The following is a 12,847-nucleotide window of genomic DNA, read 5'->3' as shown; positions in this document are numbered from 1 at the left end:
ATTGACCAACATATGAATATATATACTTAATATAGGTTCGTGAATCCGAGGCCATCCTTGCACTTGTTCAATGACGTCATATGTATTTTACTACGAAATACAGTATTGTGAGTTTCATTACTCCCCTTTTAAATGCTTTTGCAATATATATTTTTGGGACTGAGAATACATGCGCTTTTATAAATGTTTGACGAAATAGACACAATTAATCGAAATTACATTCTATGTTGGATTATGAATACCGAATATCACCCTTTTAGCTTGGTAGCCTAAGAATTAGGGAACAGACACCCTAATTGACGCGAATCCTAAAGGTAGATCTACGGGCACTAACTCCCCCATACTGAAAATGGTATGCTTTAGTACTTCGAGTTATCAATACAGATGAATTTATGTTTTGGGGATATTCTATATGCATTTTGTTAATGTCGGTTACCAGATGTTCAACATATGAATGATTTTTAATTCGCGGGTTACGCGTATAATGTTGTACTCGGGTTACGTGTACAATTAAATATATCTAGAAATCTTGTGGTCTATTAAAATGATGAAAATGAATGATTATGATAAACTAATGAACTCACCAATCTTTTGGTTGACACTTGAAAGCATGTTTATTCTCAGGTATTAAAGAAATATCCCGCTGTGCATTTGCTCATTTTAAAGATATTACTTGGAGTCATTCATGGCATATTTCAAAAGACGTTGCATTCAAGTCGTTGAGTTCAATAAAGAGTATTATTAAGTAAATGACAGATTATGTCATTTATAGTTTGGATATTATGAAATGGTATGCATGCCTGTCAACTTTCGATGTAATGAAAGTTGTCTTTTAAAAACGAATGCAATGTTTGTAAAATGTATCATATAGAGGTCAAATACCTCGTAATGTATTCATATGTTATTGTATTCGTCCTTATAGATTAGGACGGGTCGCTTCAGATTAAACTGATCAGAAATTTGGAGTGAGTATAATTTGTTAGTGAGATCTCGAAGCCTTTCTTCATTAATGTTGCCAAAATTAGCTTGTTCCTAAATCCATGAATCACTAATCACATGATTTTGTGACTACGACTTCATTTATTGAATCTAGTTGGAATAATTGTTGAATCAGGACAACAAAGGTCCTTTACCCGTCCAATGGTCTAACAAGAATCGAGTTGAACATCCATTTCCAACATTCAATCTCATATCTTTCGTAGGAATGTAAAAGTTAGAATGCATGGTAGTAACATAATTCACTATATTAGCCCATTCATGGCGTTCTAAACGGAAAAATTGTTCCATATTTGTTACCACTCTCGATCATAAGACATTTGGAGAGTTCAGATACCTCCATCGACATTATTAAATGATAGCGAGATTGAAAACCTTCAAACTCCCGATATTAAGACCACATTTATCAAGAGAGACTGAAACAATTGTCTATTTTTACTATTCCATATTTCTCTTACAATCATTACTTCCTAAAAGAACATTGATATGATGGATTCCGGCTTTTATATAACGGTTCAAGGGCACTTTAACATGGATATATAATATATTCTAAGGATTCCTTAAGCGCCATTCTTTTCCTATCAAAAGTAAACTAGCTTGCTAATTTGAGGGTTTATTACAGAAGAAGAATGTCAATAAAGTGTATGCTTCATATTCGACTCGATCAAAATATTAACATACTTTATTTGATTTGAAGTGAGTTATTGAAAGTTTACGACATATAAATATTGAATCATCATCATCATTATCGTCATCATCGTTATGAATTACTATTAATATTGGTAATTGTTAATATTGTTATTATTATTATTAATTATTATATTAATTTATTTATAAGTTATGTTATTTCAAATTTTGAAGTGTTAGATTCATAGTGGGCTATAACTATTGGCTAAAGGTCAGAGATTCAAATATAACCTCATTTAGTAATCACTGATAATGAAATGAAAATAATTTAGATCATTATATGTTCAAATCAACATGAAAGGTTGTTGTTGATTAGTGATGATATTCAAATATTATTAATTTTCTTTTTGATAATGATGATGACATGTGTCTATATTACATTTAGAATTAAGTAAACATACAAAATACAAATCTACAAATCTACATTTATCTAGCAAACGATTAAAATTATTTGTCGTTCTTCTGATAGGTGTAGTCAAGTTTGAGTTGTAGGGTGTTTTGCGATTTTGTGCATAGGTTGGGTGATTCCGTGCTAAGAATCAGTTGCGGTTTGCGGTGCTTCTACTGTTTCTGAGTTTTTACTTATTTATGGTTACGGATGAATCTTCGTTGATGTTTGAATGTCACTATTTGGTACTGTTTGAAGATTGAGGACATTTTTTAGTTAGTTTCATATATTAGTTTGTTCATTATAAACATCTTTCACATAGGTATGGTTGAATTTTGATAGGTTTGTAATGAGTGTATTAGTGCAAGTGATTAATACTCAATGTTATCTCTGATCCGAAGTATCCATCCAGATTGCCTTTCGCTTAGTGTGGTGGCAACGAGGATGAGAGGTTTTATCAGATATGCTCTCAGATTGATCCGAGTTTCCTCCAAGACAGTAGTTGAAGGCAGGTTATGCAATTACGAGAGATGAACGCGTGAGTGGTTTAGTGATCCCAGATGTCCAAAAAATATTAGTTCTTATTGGAGTTTGATTGGATTTTGACTCTCTTTTAAGTTTTAATAACACGCATACATCTTTAAATCTATTTTAGTTTTTAAGTTTTATTTCACTTTTTCTTCAAAAAAAAGAAGACCAAAAAAAAAGAAAAAAAATGAAAAAGAAAAACAATGAACCAGGTTAGCATTTTACGTAACTGTTACAGGACAACACCTGCGTATTTTTTTTATTTATTCAACAAACGCGAAGACGAAATATCTGTAGCCCACAGACATTGATATCCCCATTTCGCCTCGTCTCCATAAATTGATTATACCTCTCAAGTTCGTGCAGCTTCGTAACCTCCGCTCTTGCAAATCCGTGTACTAAAATCATAAAATTAGGGCTAAATTAGGGTTTCGAGTTAGGGTTAGGGTTTTTTGGTATGGAGGTAGAAGAAGATAATACCATAATTCATCTCCAACAATCAACAATAACAACCGAATCAAATGAAAAATTGCTAGAAATTAATAGTACTAATGATAATGAATTAGGAAAACTTTCATCAGAATCTAACACTCAAGATGTAATAATGAATCAATCGCCTGATACAGTTACCAAATTAGACGATCCAAAACCTATTGAAGCTGCGAATGATGACGTAGCAGATGTGGAACGTGGTGGTTGCGAGTTAACGGATTCTGTTAAAGTTGACGGTGCAGAGTGTGCATCTGTTGTGGTTGAGCAATTTGAAGAAAATGATTCGGTATTGCCAGTTGCTAAAATTGGTGAAAATGAAGAAGATGTGATGGATGATGTTAAAGATGATGGTTGTGGTGATGACATTCAGGATGAAAATGTCGAAACTGTTAACGAGAAACAAATTGTTGAAGATGAAGATGAAGAGGAAGATGAGCCAGAAGAAGAAGAAGAAGAAGAAGAAGAAGGTGTGAAGGAGGATGAACATATGAGTGGTGAAGAATTAAGTATGTCTGAAGAAGAGAAAGTGGTAACAGAATCGGCGGTTAAACGACGTGGACGTGGGCCCGGGAAGAAAAGGAAAAGAGAGGGGAAGGATTCGAAAGCTATTCCTAAAAATACTAATGGAGGAAAGAAGATGACTGAAGAGGAAGATGTTTGTTTTATCTGTTTCGATGGTGGAGACCTTGTGCTATGTGATAAACGGTTCGTGTTTTGTACACGTTTAAGCGGGTTTTTAAGTTAATTTGATTTGTTATACTGATCGTGATTTGGATGTTTTGTATTTACAGGGATTGCCCTAAAGCTTATCATCCTGCTTGTGTTAATCGGGACGAGGCTTTCTTTCAAACTAAGGGTAAATGGAATTGTGGTGAGTATATTTTTCCGTTTTCGTATACATGTTATTAAATGCTATTGGTTAACTTCTTAACATTAATAAGCTTTTTTGTTGTATTGCTTTTTAGTTTGTAATGAATATTTGAATTGAATGTTATTTGTGTTGACTTTACTATGAAAAAAGAAGATGATTTCGTTAGGAAAGTAGTTGTCTTTAATAGAACATCATTACTTTGGTAAAATGCTATAAGTAGTAAGTAGTAATTATGACGACGGGGGACTATGGTTTGCTGTCTCATTTCATATTATCCAATTCAATTGTTAAGATGATATTAGTAAAAATAGTGGTAGTTTTTTTATACTGCTACAAATGTGCTAGTCATACTAATTAATGGCTGATTGTTCTTGTAGCATTCATTGTACTATTGCCAAATTATGTGTGTTGTGTTACTTGTTCATGCAATAATCTATATGGATTTTGTGAACAAAGAACAAGATTGAAAGAGTGGGTGTTTGTCTTGTGTTACTGATATAAACCAACTTGATAATAAAAGTCAAACAAAAGATAAATGTAACAAACATATAGATGAGATAGATTACGTGGCTTCCTAGAGGTTGATTTGGTTTCCCATAGGTTAGTGGTAAACCAACCAAGATATCCAAATCAATGATAAGATTCAACATAACAAAATTACAACCTAATAGGCTAAAAGCATTTAAATACTCAAGACTATCAGACTTATCATTATACTAAAAGTTGGATGGCAATCTAATTTAATCCTAATCTAATTATTAATGGAAGTAACCACTGAGCAGTTAGCTGAGTGGTATTCGGTCTTGGAATACGTGTCCCGGATCCAAGGGAGAATCGAAGAACCTGACCCGGGTTCGATTCTCACTCAGGGGTTTTACTCCCTCGAAATACGTGGCCCGGATTCGAGTTGAATAGGTTTCCTTTGGCAGGTGTTAATGGATATGATCGGGTGGTGGGTACTTCGCTTAGTGTGGACCCCGTCAGTGACCCATAACATGCTAGTCTAAAAATAATTATTAATAGAAGTGAACTAAGTAAATATCAGTGATCTCTTAATCTAGAATTATATGCTACTTTAAAATCTATCTACATAACAAAACTAATTCAGAATTATCTAATAATAAATACAACAACAACAACAATACCCAATCCCATACGAGTGGGGTATGGGGGAGGTGGGATGTAGACAATCCTTCCTCTATCCTAGAACTAATAATAAATATAAATATTAAATATAAATATGAAATATAAATATAAAAAATAATAAATAAAAGTTATAAATAATAGTAATAACAAAATAAACACAAGTTCCTTAAATTAGATATGCTTGCTGAAGGGCATTGACCAAAACTAGCATCGAAGAAAGAACATAGTTGTATCAATTCGTCGTTCTCGATTTAAGTTTGCTCTATTGCTAGGGTGTGGTCGTCTCAAGCTGATAGTTCTCCTCAAGCACTGTATCTTAAGTAGTGTCAATAGGACAACAAAAGGATTCGTTACAAACACGTTGCAAACTGGAAAATATCGCAAACGCGAATTGCCAAATTATAAACTTCACGGATGTTGATGATTATAAAAAACATAGAATTTTATTGGTAGATATGAATTGAATAGAATGCTTAATAACATAAATTGTGTCCTATGTATAGACCTATAAATCCTAATCTTAAATAAACTCTAATTAAGTTTCCTTATAATACATATTTTTCTAATTTAAAACTCAGATTACTTGATCCTCAAGTAATCTCGTCCGATTCCTCCAATTCCTTGCGGGTCAAATAACCTCCTATCCCATTCCTCGTCATTCTCCCATTCTTGAAAAAAAACTCGGCGTCAAGTTTCATTCAAACAAGTTGATACACGCGGTTCAAACTCAAATAAATCAATTATAAAATCAGGACTTTCCAAATAAGTCGATGCTTATCGATCCGATTCAACTCGTTATGTAAATCTGGCTTGATTAGTTCTTCAATATCAAGCCTCTTTTCCCGGAATTGTTTGTCACCAAAGTCATTGTACGCTATATTGCTGAAGTCAACCTTTGATCTCATCTTGCACAAGAATATTTGTAACATCGACTTTATTACTGATTGAAGTTAGTAGTTGAGTATCTTGTAATCGTGACAACTCATCCTCAACGGTAACAGGTGATTCATATAGTCGCTCCATCTCATTAGGAACCGGTTTTATATCTTTATCTTTCGTCATTTGCGTGAGAACATCTGCATCCAATATTGGTTCAACTTTAAGTTCTTCCGAAACTCCCTTGAAACTCATCATCCGAGGATGATTCGTCTTCATCATTTTAACAGTACAGTGGTTGTGTTACTTATTGCCGTTGTTGTTGGTTCTGGGTTGATTGTGGTTGGTACGACGGTCGGACCCGAGGTTGTATCTCAAAAGGAACTCTTCCTTTTTTTTTTCTTCAACCCTTCGACTTTCTCGATCTAGCCTTAAATCTTGCACTGCTGCCCCCACATATTCTACACGGGTGGTGAGTGTCCTAATCATGCCTTTTATGTTTTCGATCCCTTTGAGTAAGATTTTGAGATCGTTACTCTAGTTATCCTTATCGCCGACCATCCAAACGAAGAAAAATCGGTCAAATTTTTTATTTTGACAAGTACACGCCCCCACCGATGAACAGTAAACCTGACGATGAACATTAATCCTGGCGATGAATGGTGTTCGAACGTGAACAATGTTTTTGTAGACAGAATATCAAAATTCAAACATTGGAGTGGCCAACTACTCAAAATTAAGATATGTTGGATAGTTATCAAATTCCAAACCTAACTAATCGGAATTATGAGACATTATATGTGTACAAAGCTTTATATTCTGTTGAACTCTAGGTTGCAAAAATCGGTACCCAGGGAGTACTCGATCGGGATTTTTTAGGGAGTGACCAAGTTTGACTTCGACCCCGATTTCCCAAATAAATCCGAGTGACCGATTAATCCAGAGTTTTGACCAAGTTTGACCGAGTAATTCGAGTAATTGGACCAAGTAATTGGGAGACCTTTTTTGCAGAGTACTAAGTACTCCCGAGTTCTGCAACACTTGTTGAACTTATTTATAAAGTTTTTTATGGATCCAAATTTGTTTGTGATGTGCACATGTTCAATGCTGTCAATGTCAGGTATCACTTTGACATCGTGTATCCTTTAATTCGCTATGTGCCATATGAATTAATGAGTTGCTCAGAGATCTTTAACCCTGAAATACTGGATTGCAACTCACTTCTCGTTTTCACCTTTTTTTCTCCAGGATGGCACCTGTGTAGCGTCTGTGAGAAGAAGGCTGATTATATGTGCTATACATGCACCTTCTCTTTGTGTAAAACATGTATTAAAAGTAATGTTTTGTATTCTGTTAAAAAGAATAAAAAGAAAGGCTTTTGCGAGGCTTGTGTGAAAACTATCATGTTAATTGATAATGATTCACAAGAAAATCAGGTATTATCTTTTTTTATGCTCAAATGCTTCTGTTTATCATGTATGTTAAGCTACTTATTGGAATAAAATATCAGTTATTATTTACTAAAATGATTAATACTTGATTTCTGGTTCGATTATGTAGGGAAACGTAGACATTTACGACAAGAATAGCTGGGAATATATGTTCAAGATTTATTGGACAGATATAAAGGAAAAACTAAATCTTTCGTTAGTCGAGCTCGTGGAGGCTAAGAATGCTTGGAAGGGATACACACCTGTTGCCAAACACGAACTTCCAGCTGGACATTCCGATAGTGGTTCGGGGTCAGAACGTCCTTCCAAGAACGTCGAAAGTCAAACGAAGAAAACGAGAGGAAGGAAGCCAAAGAAACACAAGACTCATGGTTCTGCTGCAATTGCTTCCGAGGGGACTTCGGTGCCCGAACACACCGAGTGGGCGTCAGGCGAACTTCTTGAATTTGTCACCCATATGGGATGTGACAAATCGTATCAATCTCAATTTGATGTACAAGCTCTGTTGCTTGAATACATCAAAAGAAACAAACTTCGTGATACTCGGCGTAAAAGTCAAATTATTTGTGACGCAAGACTCCGTAGACTTTTCGGTAAACCACGTGTTGGGCATTTCGAGATGTTAAAACTTCTCGAATCTCACTTTTTTATAAAAGAAGATGATGGAATTCAAGGGAGTGTAGTCGATACCGAAGTTAGTCCAATAGATGATGATGAAACAACTAAAGGTGGAAAAGATAAAAAACGTAAAATTCGAAAAAAGGGTGATCGGGAACCGCAATCTAATCGTGACGATTATGCTGCAATTGATATTCATAATATAAATTTAATATATATGAAACGGAAGTTGGTGGAGGACTTACTTGGTGATGCTGAATCATTTTGTAAAAAAGTTGTTGGTACCTTTGTTCGAATTAGGATATTGGGTGCTAAGCTTAAACATGACATATACAGATTGGTGCAAGTCACAGGTAATAATCAAACTATTCTAATGAGTTGAGTTTGTGCAGTGTTGCAGAACTTAGAACTACTCGGCGAGTACTCGGCTTGTACTCGGTCAAACTTGGTTAAAATAGGTCAATATTTGGTCAAACTCGGGACGACTCGGAAAATCGGCCAAAACTCGGCCAGTACTCGGGAATACTTGAAAATCAGTCAAAATTGGTCAAAAGTCAGTGAAATTGGTCAAAGTCAAACTTGGTCAACATCCGAGTGCTCTTTGAGTTGCTGAGTACTCCTTAAAAAGTCCAGTACTCCCCGCGTAGCGATTTTTGCAACCTCGAGTTTGTGTATGTCTGATCTTTATAATTTGTGTTCTTTATTTTTATATGAATTTTTGTACAGGTACTACCAAAGGGGATCGCTATGCTGTTGGAAAAAAGATGACTGATACAAAGTTTGAGATATTGAATCTTGACAAAAAGGAAACAATATCCATCGATATCATTTCAAATCAAGACTTCACAGAGGTAATCGAGTTTTAAAATTGAAGTTTGTAGAAAGTATTGATGCTCCATTTTTGTTCCTATAGTTAGCATTATTTTATTTGAATATTTGAGTTGGTGATATGGTAGGAAGAATGCAAACGTCTTAGACAGAGTATAAAGTGTGGACTTATAAATCGGTTGACAGTGGTATGTTCTTTTTTCCTTATTTATATAAATTGCTACCTTAAAAAATGTTTCATTATTCTAAGTTTTTTAGTTTCTTTTAGGGAGACATTTTGGACAAGGCTATCGAGCTTCAATCAGCCAGAGTGAATGATGTAAGTTCATTGACCAATGCATTATATATTTTTATATTGCACGTTGCTTAGTTTGGGTTTATGTTAAGACAATAATTGCATTAACCTGCAGTCTTTATGATTTTTGGTTTTTGAGAACTGTAGTTATCAAAGGTGTATTATGTATAGTTATGGGCAGTTTAGTCTTTTTGTCATTTATGAACTACTTAATTTAACTCTAGGAAAAATCATCATACATAGTTAGACTTCTGATTATAGATAGGAGATAATGTACAAATATTTATCGAACAATCAATCAATTTTATTATATAAATAGAATCCCAATTTACAGTAATATAACCCATGACCAATTTTTTACTCTATACTGTATTTAAGAAAGTAATCTGGGATTCAGGGTAAAATCAATCATTGTATGTATATTGAAGAACTTTTAAAAGCGGGGCATTTCGCAACCAAAATTGTGAAAATTTCTTTATCGATAATTGAACCTGTCAAAGGATATATTTCGCAAAAACCCCTTGCGAAAATGTGCAGAGTAGGGTTGGTTTTTCGGGTTTGATAAATTGTTAAATAGGCATCTACAATTAAATATATAAGTAATTTTGTTAATAATAGACTATGTACACAAACAAGGACAATTAATCTGATATAGCACTGTCACATAGTGTGCACATAATTCTGTTTAATGTGCAGGAAATTGAAGCAGAGATTGTTAAACTTAATCATCTTCGTGATCGAGCAAGTGATTTGGGTCGTAAGAAAGAATATCCTTTTTTTTTTCATTTAAAATTCACGATTTATATTATCATATGGCTGCGTTCCTACATTTTGAGCTACACACTGTTTGACCTTTCATTTCTGTAGTTGAAATATGATTATTGATTACACAATAAATGATTTAACAATAATAATTGGATTCACCATCAGTGGCCATTCTAGATCGAAACTCGATGGGGTCGCAATTTTTATTTTCCAATACTAATTATATTTGAGTGCTATTTTAATGAATATTTACCTTCAAAAATCTACAAATTCGAAATATATGGGGCCTGACTAGTTAAATTTAGTGGCATCGTATACAGTTTAAAGGAAAAGCTATAAACTTGAAAAATATATGGGGTCTTAAATTTAAATTTAGTGGTGTCCTATACATTTTAAACGGTATTTTCTACACAATTTTCAAACTAGTGGTGTCTCGTGATCCCACGGGCAAAAGGGTAAACTCGCCACTGTTCACCATTCGAGTAAATGGTTTTTAACTTTGATATCTTTTGTGATACTTGACCTCTATTTACGCTTAGACTGTGTGTAGAGAAGTTACAAATTCTAAAGACACCTGAAGAACGTTTTCGTAGGCTACAAGATATTCCTGTGATTCATGATGATCCTACTATGGATCCAAAACACGAGTCCGAAGAAGATGCAGATGAAGAAGACGTCAAAAAACAAGGTACCCTACAATCTTATAAAGAAAATAAATAAAATGTAGATTCCGTATTTTTAATTTCTTAAAATTTATATGTAGATACGTACAAGAGCCCTGTTAATTCTAGTTTTAGCAAAAGCCGAGACTCTTCCTCAAAGAGAAATACAGATGCAAGTACATCTAGGAACTCGTCGAGTAGCAATATCTCAAAAAAAGCCGAAGATCGTTTCGAACGTCATAATGAAAATTTATTGGACCAAGGAAGAAACAGAAGTGTACAAACACCAAACGTTGTATTAAAGAGACCAAATTCTACATATGAAACCGAGAAAGTTGTAGCTTCACCAAAAGAAGTTTCCGAGAGTAGTCCAAAAGTAAACGAGACAGAAAAAATATGGCATTACAAGGATCCATCTGGAAAAATTCAGGGCCCGTTTTCAATGGCCCAGTTACGTAAATGGAATAATAGTAAGTTTTTTCCTGTGGATCTGAGAATATGGAGAAAAAGTGAGAAGGAAGATGATGGTATTCTTCTAACTGACGCTTTAGAGGGACGGTTTCATTTAAAAATTTCAAAACCTTCACATGATGACGTGGGACGTGTTTACGAAAACCTTCCTTCCCCGACTCCTGACCGAAGTTCGGCCCTTTCTGTGGGACCCAGTTCGTATCATATTGGTAATGAAAGGTTGCAGTCACCGACACCCAATAGTTCCCAACTGACTGTATCTGTGGGTTTGGGTGTAAACAAGGACCCTAAGGCGATGGTTCAATCAGGCCACGTGGTTCAGTCATTTGGTGCTCAAAATCCTCATGGTTGGGGTGCTGGTTCACTTCATGAGTCACAACTGAGTCCTGTGGCTGGACCACAACAGTTAGCTTATAGCCCGTGGGGTAGTGCACCAAACATAGTTCAGAATCCTACTAAAAGCTTTTTGCAGCAGCCACCACAACCAAATGTGGGACCAGTAAGGCCCACTCAAAGCATTAATTGGGGAACTCCACAATTAACAGGAAATGCAAATATGTTATGGGGTGTTCAATCAGGTCTTGGTGCTAGTTCTGGTCCAACTCAAGGGTCAATGGTTTCTGTGAATGTAAACCCTAATTGGGTGGGCCCACCTTCTAACCCTGGTGCAGTGTTGCCAACTGGGAACCAAAAACCCGGTTGGGGTTCACCGACACCTATGAACCAACATCAAGCTTTCAACAGAAGTGGGTTTTCAGGAGATAACAGAAACAGAGGCCCTCGAGGTGGAGGTTCGAGTTATCAGGGGAATAGAAGGCATTGGGACAAACCAGGTTCGTTCAACAACAGACCGCGTTCAAGGGATTATGAGCACTAATACAATGACCATATTACCAGGGTATTATTACAACTACGTTTGTACAGCATTTTCTGGGTAGCTGTATCATTTAGGTGCTTTCTTAGGCTGTATTTATTAGTGTCATCCTTGAAAGTTGCAAACTTTCGCGTCCTTTTATGATCAACATGGTATCGGATTGCAGTTCTGTTAATGAGAATGTTGTTGCCTTTAACAGCTTTAAGTTATAGTTAGGGTACTCAGGTGAGTAAACCTGTTAATGATTGATGCAAACTTTTTAGAGGCTTAGTTTTACAGGAATTTGTTTTCCATCCATTAGAGAGGCTACTTGTGTGTTTAACTGCCAGTTTAGTTTAGGAAGATATAAATGAACCAACAGACGCAGCTATATCGTGTGGATTATAACATAATAAACTTGGTTCAAACACTTGTTAGAATTATCAATGTTACAAATAACTTACTTTCCATTACGAGTTATAATTTTCTCATGCGTAACCTTGTCACTGTCTACTCCATCCTTGTCTTTCCCTTTTTGCCATTGCAACCTTTTCTTGCTGGAGTCACCAATTCTGCCTACTCCTCATCAAGACAACTTTGCTCTGTGGCAAAAAGAGTGGTTAAAGAGGGCAGTAAAGTTGGACTAAACATTGTCTAAGTTGATTTAATTTTTATGACATAGAATCGAGTCCAGGTGAATTGAGAGCCAAGTATTCTTATTTTACGGCAGTAGAAACAATGATATTTCATTTTTCCCACATCCGAATCTTATAGCGGTTCCAAATGAAATTTGTTCCCAATGAAATTTGTAGTATGAGTGAGTAATAACTATTAAACGTAAAGCTACAATACATTAATCTTATGACTACGTTAGACACAATAATTACTATTAAACGTAAAACTACAGTACACACATTCAA

General features: G+C 35.1%; 1 protein-coding gene across 1 annotated transcript; it reads left to right on the top strand.

Annotated features, from left to right (window-relative positions):
- Positions 1-2,849: 2,849 nt before the first annotated feature.
- LOC139846514 (zinc finger CCCH domain-containing protein 19-like) lies at positions 2,850-12,350 on the top strand. The gene is made up of 10 exons (XM_071835996.1): positions 2,850-3,796; positions 3,883-3,962; positions 7,233-7,420; positions 7,545-8,406; positions 8,780-8,904; positions 9,010-9,069; positions 9,150-9,200; positions 9,873-9,943; positions 10,475-10,629; positions 10,705-12,350. The coding sequence occupies exons 1-10, from the start codon at positions 3,057-3,059 to the stop codon at positions 11,949-11,951; spliced, it is 3,579 nt and encodes a 1,192-aa protein (XP_071692097.1). The 5' UTR covers positions 2,850-3,056; the 3' UTR covers positions 11,952-12,350.
- Positions 12,351-12,847: the final 497 nt, after the last annotated feature.

This window comes from Rutidosis leptorrhynchoides, chromosome 5, assembly GCF_046630445.1.
Source record: "Rutidosis leptorrhynchoides isolate AG116_Rl617_1_P2 chromosome 5, CSIRO_AGI_Rlap_v1, whole genome shotgun sequence".
NCBI classification, from domain to species: Eukaryota; Viridiplantae; Streptophyta; class Magnoliopsida; order Asterales; family Asteraceae; genus Rutidosis; species Rutidosis leptorrhynchoides.
The sequence above is the reverse complement of the archived record's forward strand: the minus strand, read 5'-3'. Positions and strand labels throughout refer to the sequence as shown.

Bases quoted from the DNA above. Each gene is read 5' to 3' on its own strand.
- LOC139846514 (XM_071835996.1), top strand. From the start codon at position 3,057: ATGGAGGTAGAAGAAGATAATACCATAATTCATCTCCAACAATCAACA. The intron at 3,797-3,882 runs GTTCGTGTTTTG...TTGTATTTACAG, and splicing joins CTTGTGCTATGTGATAAACG to GGATTGCCCTAAAGCTTATC. The intron at 9,070-9,149 runs GTATGTTCTTTT...AGTTTCTTTTAG, and splicing joins TTATAAATCGGTTGACAGTG to GGAGACATTTTGGACAAGGC.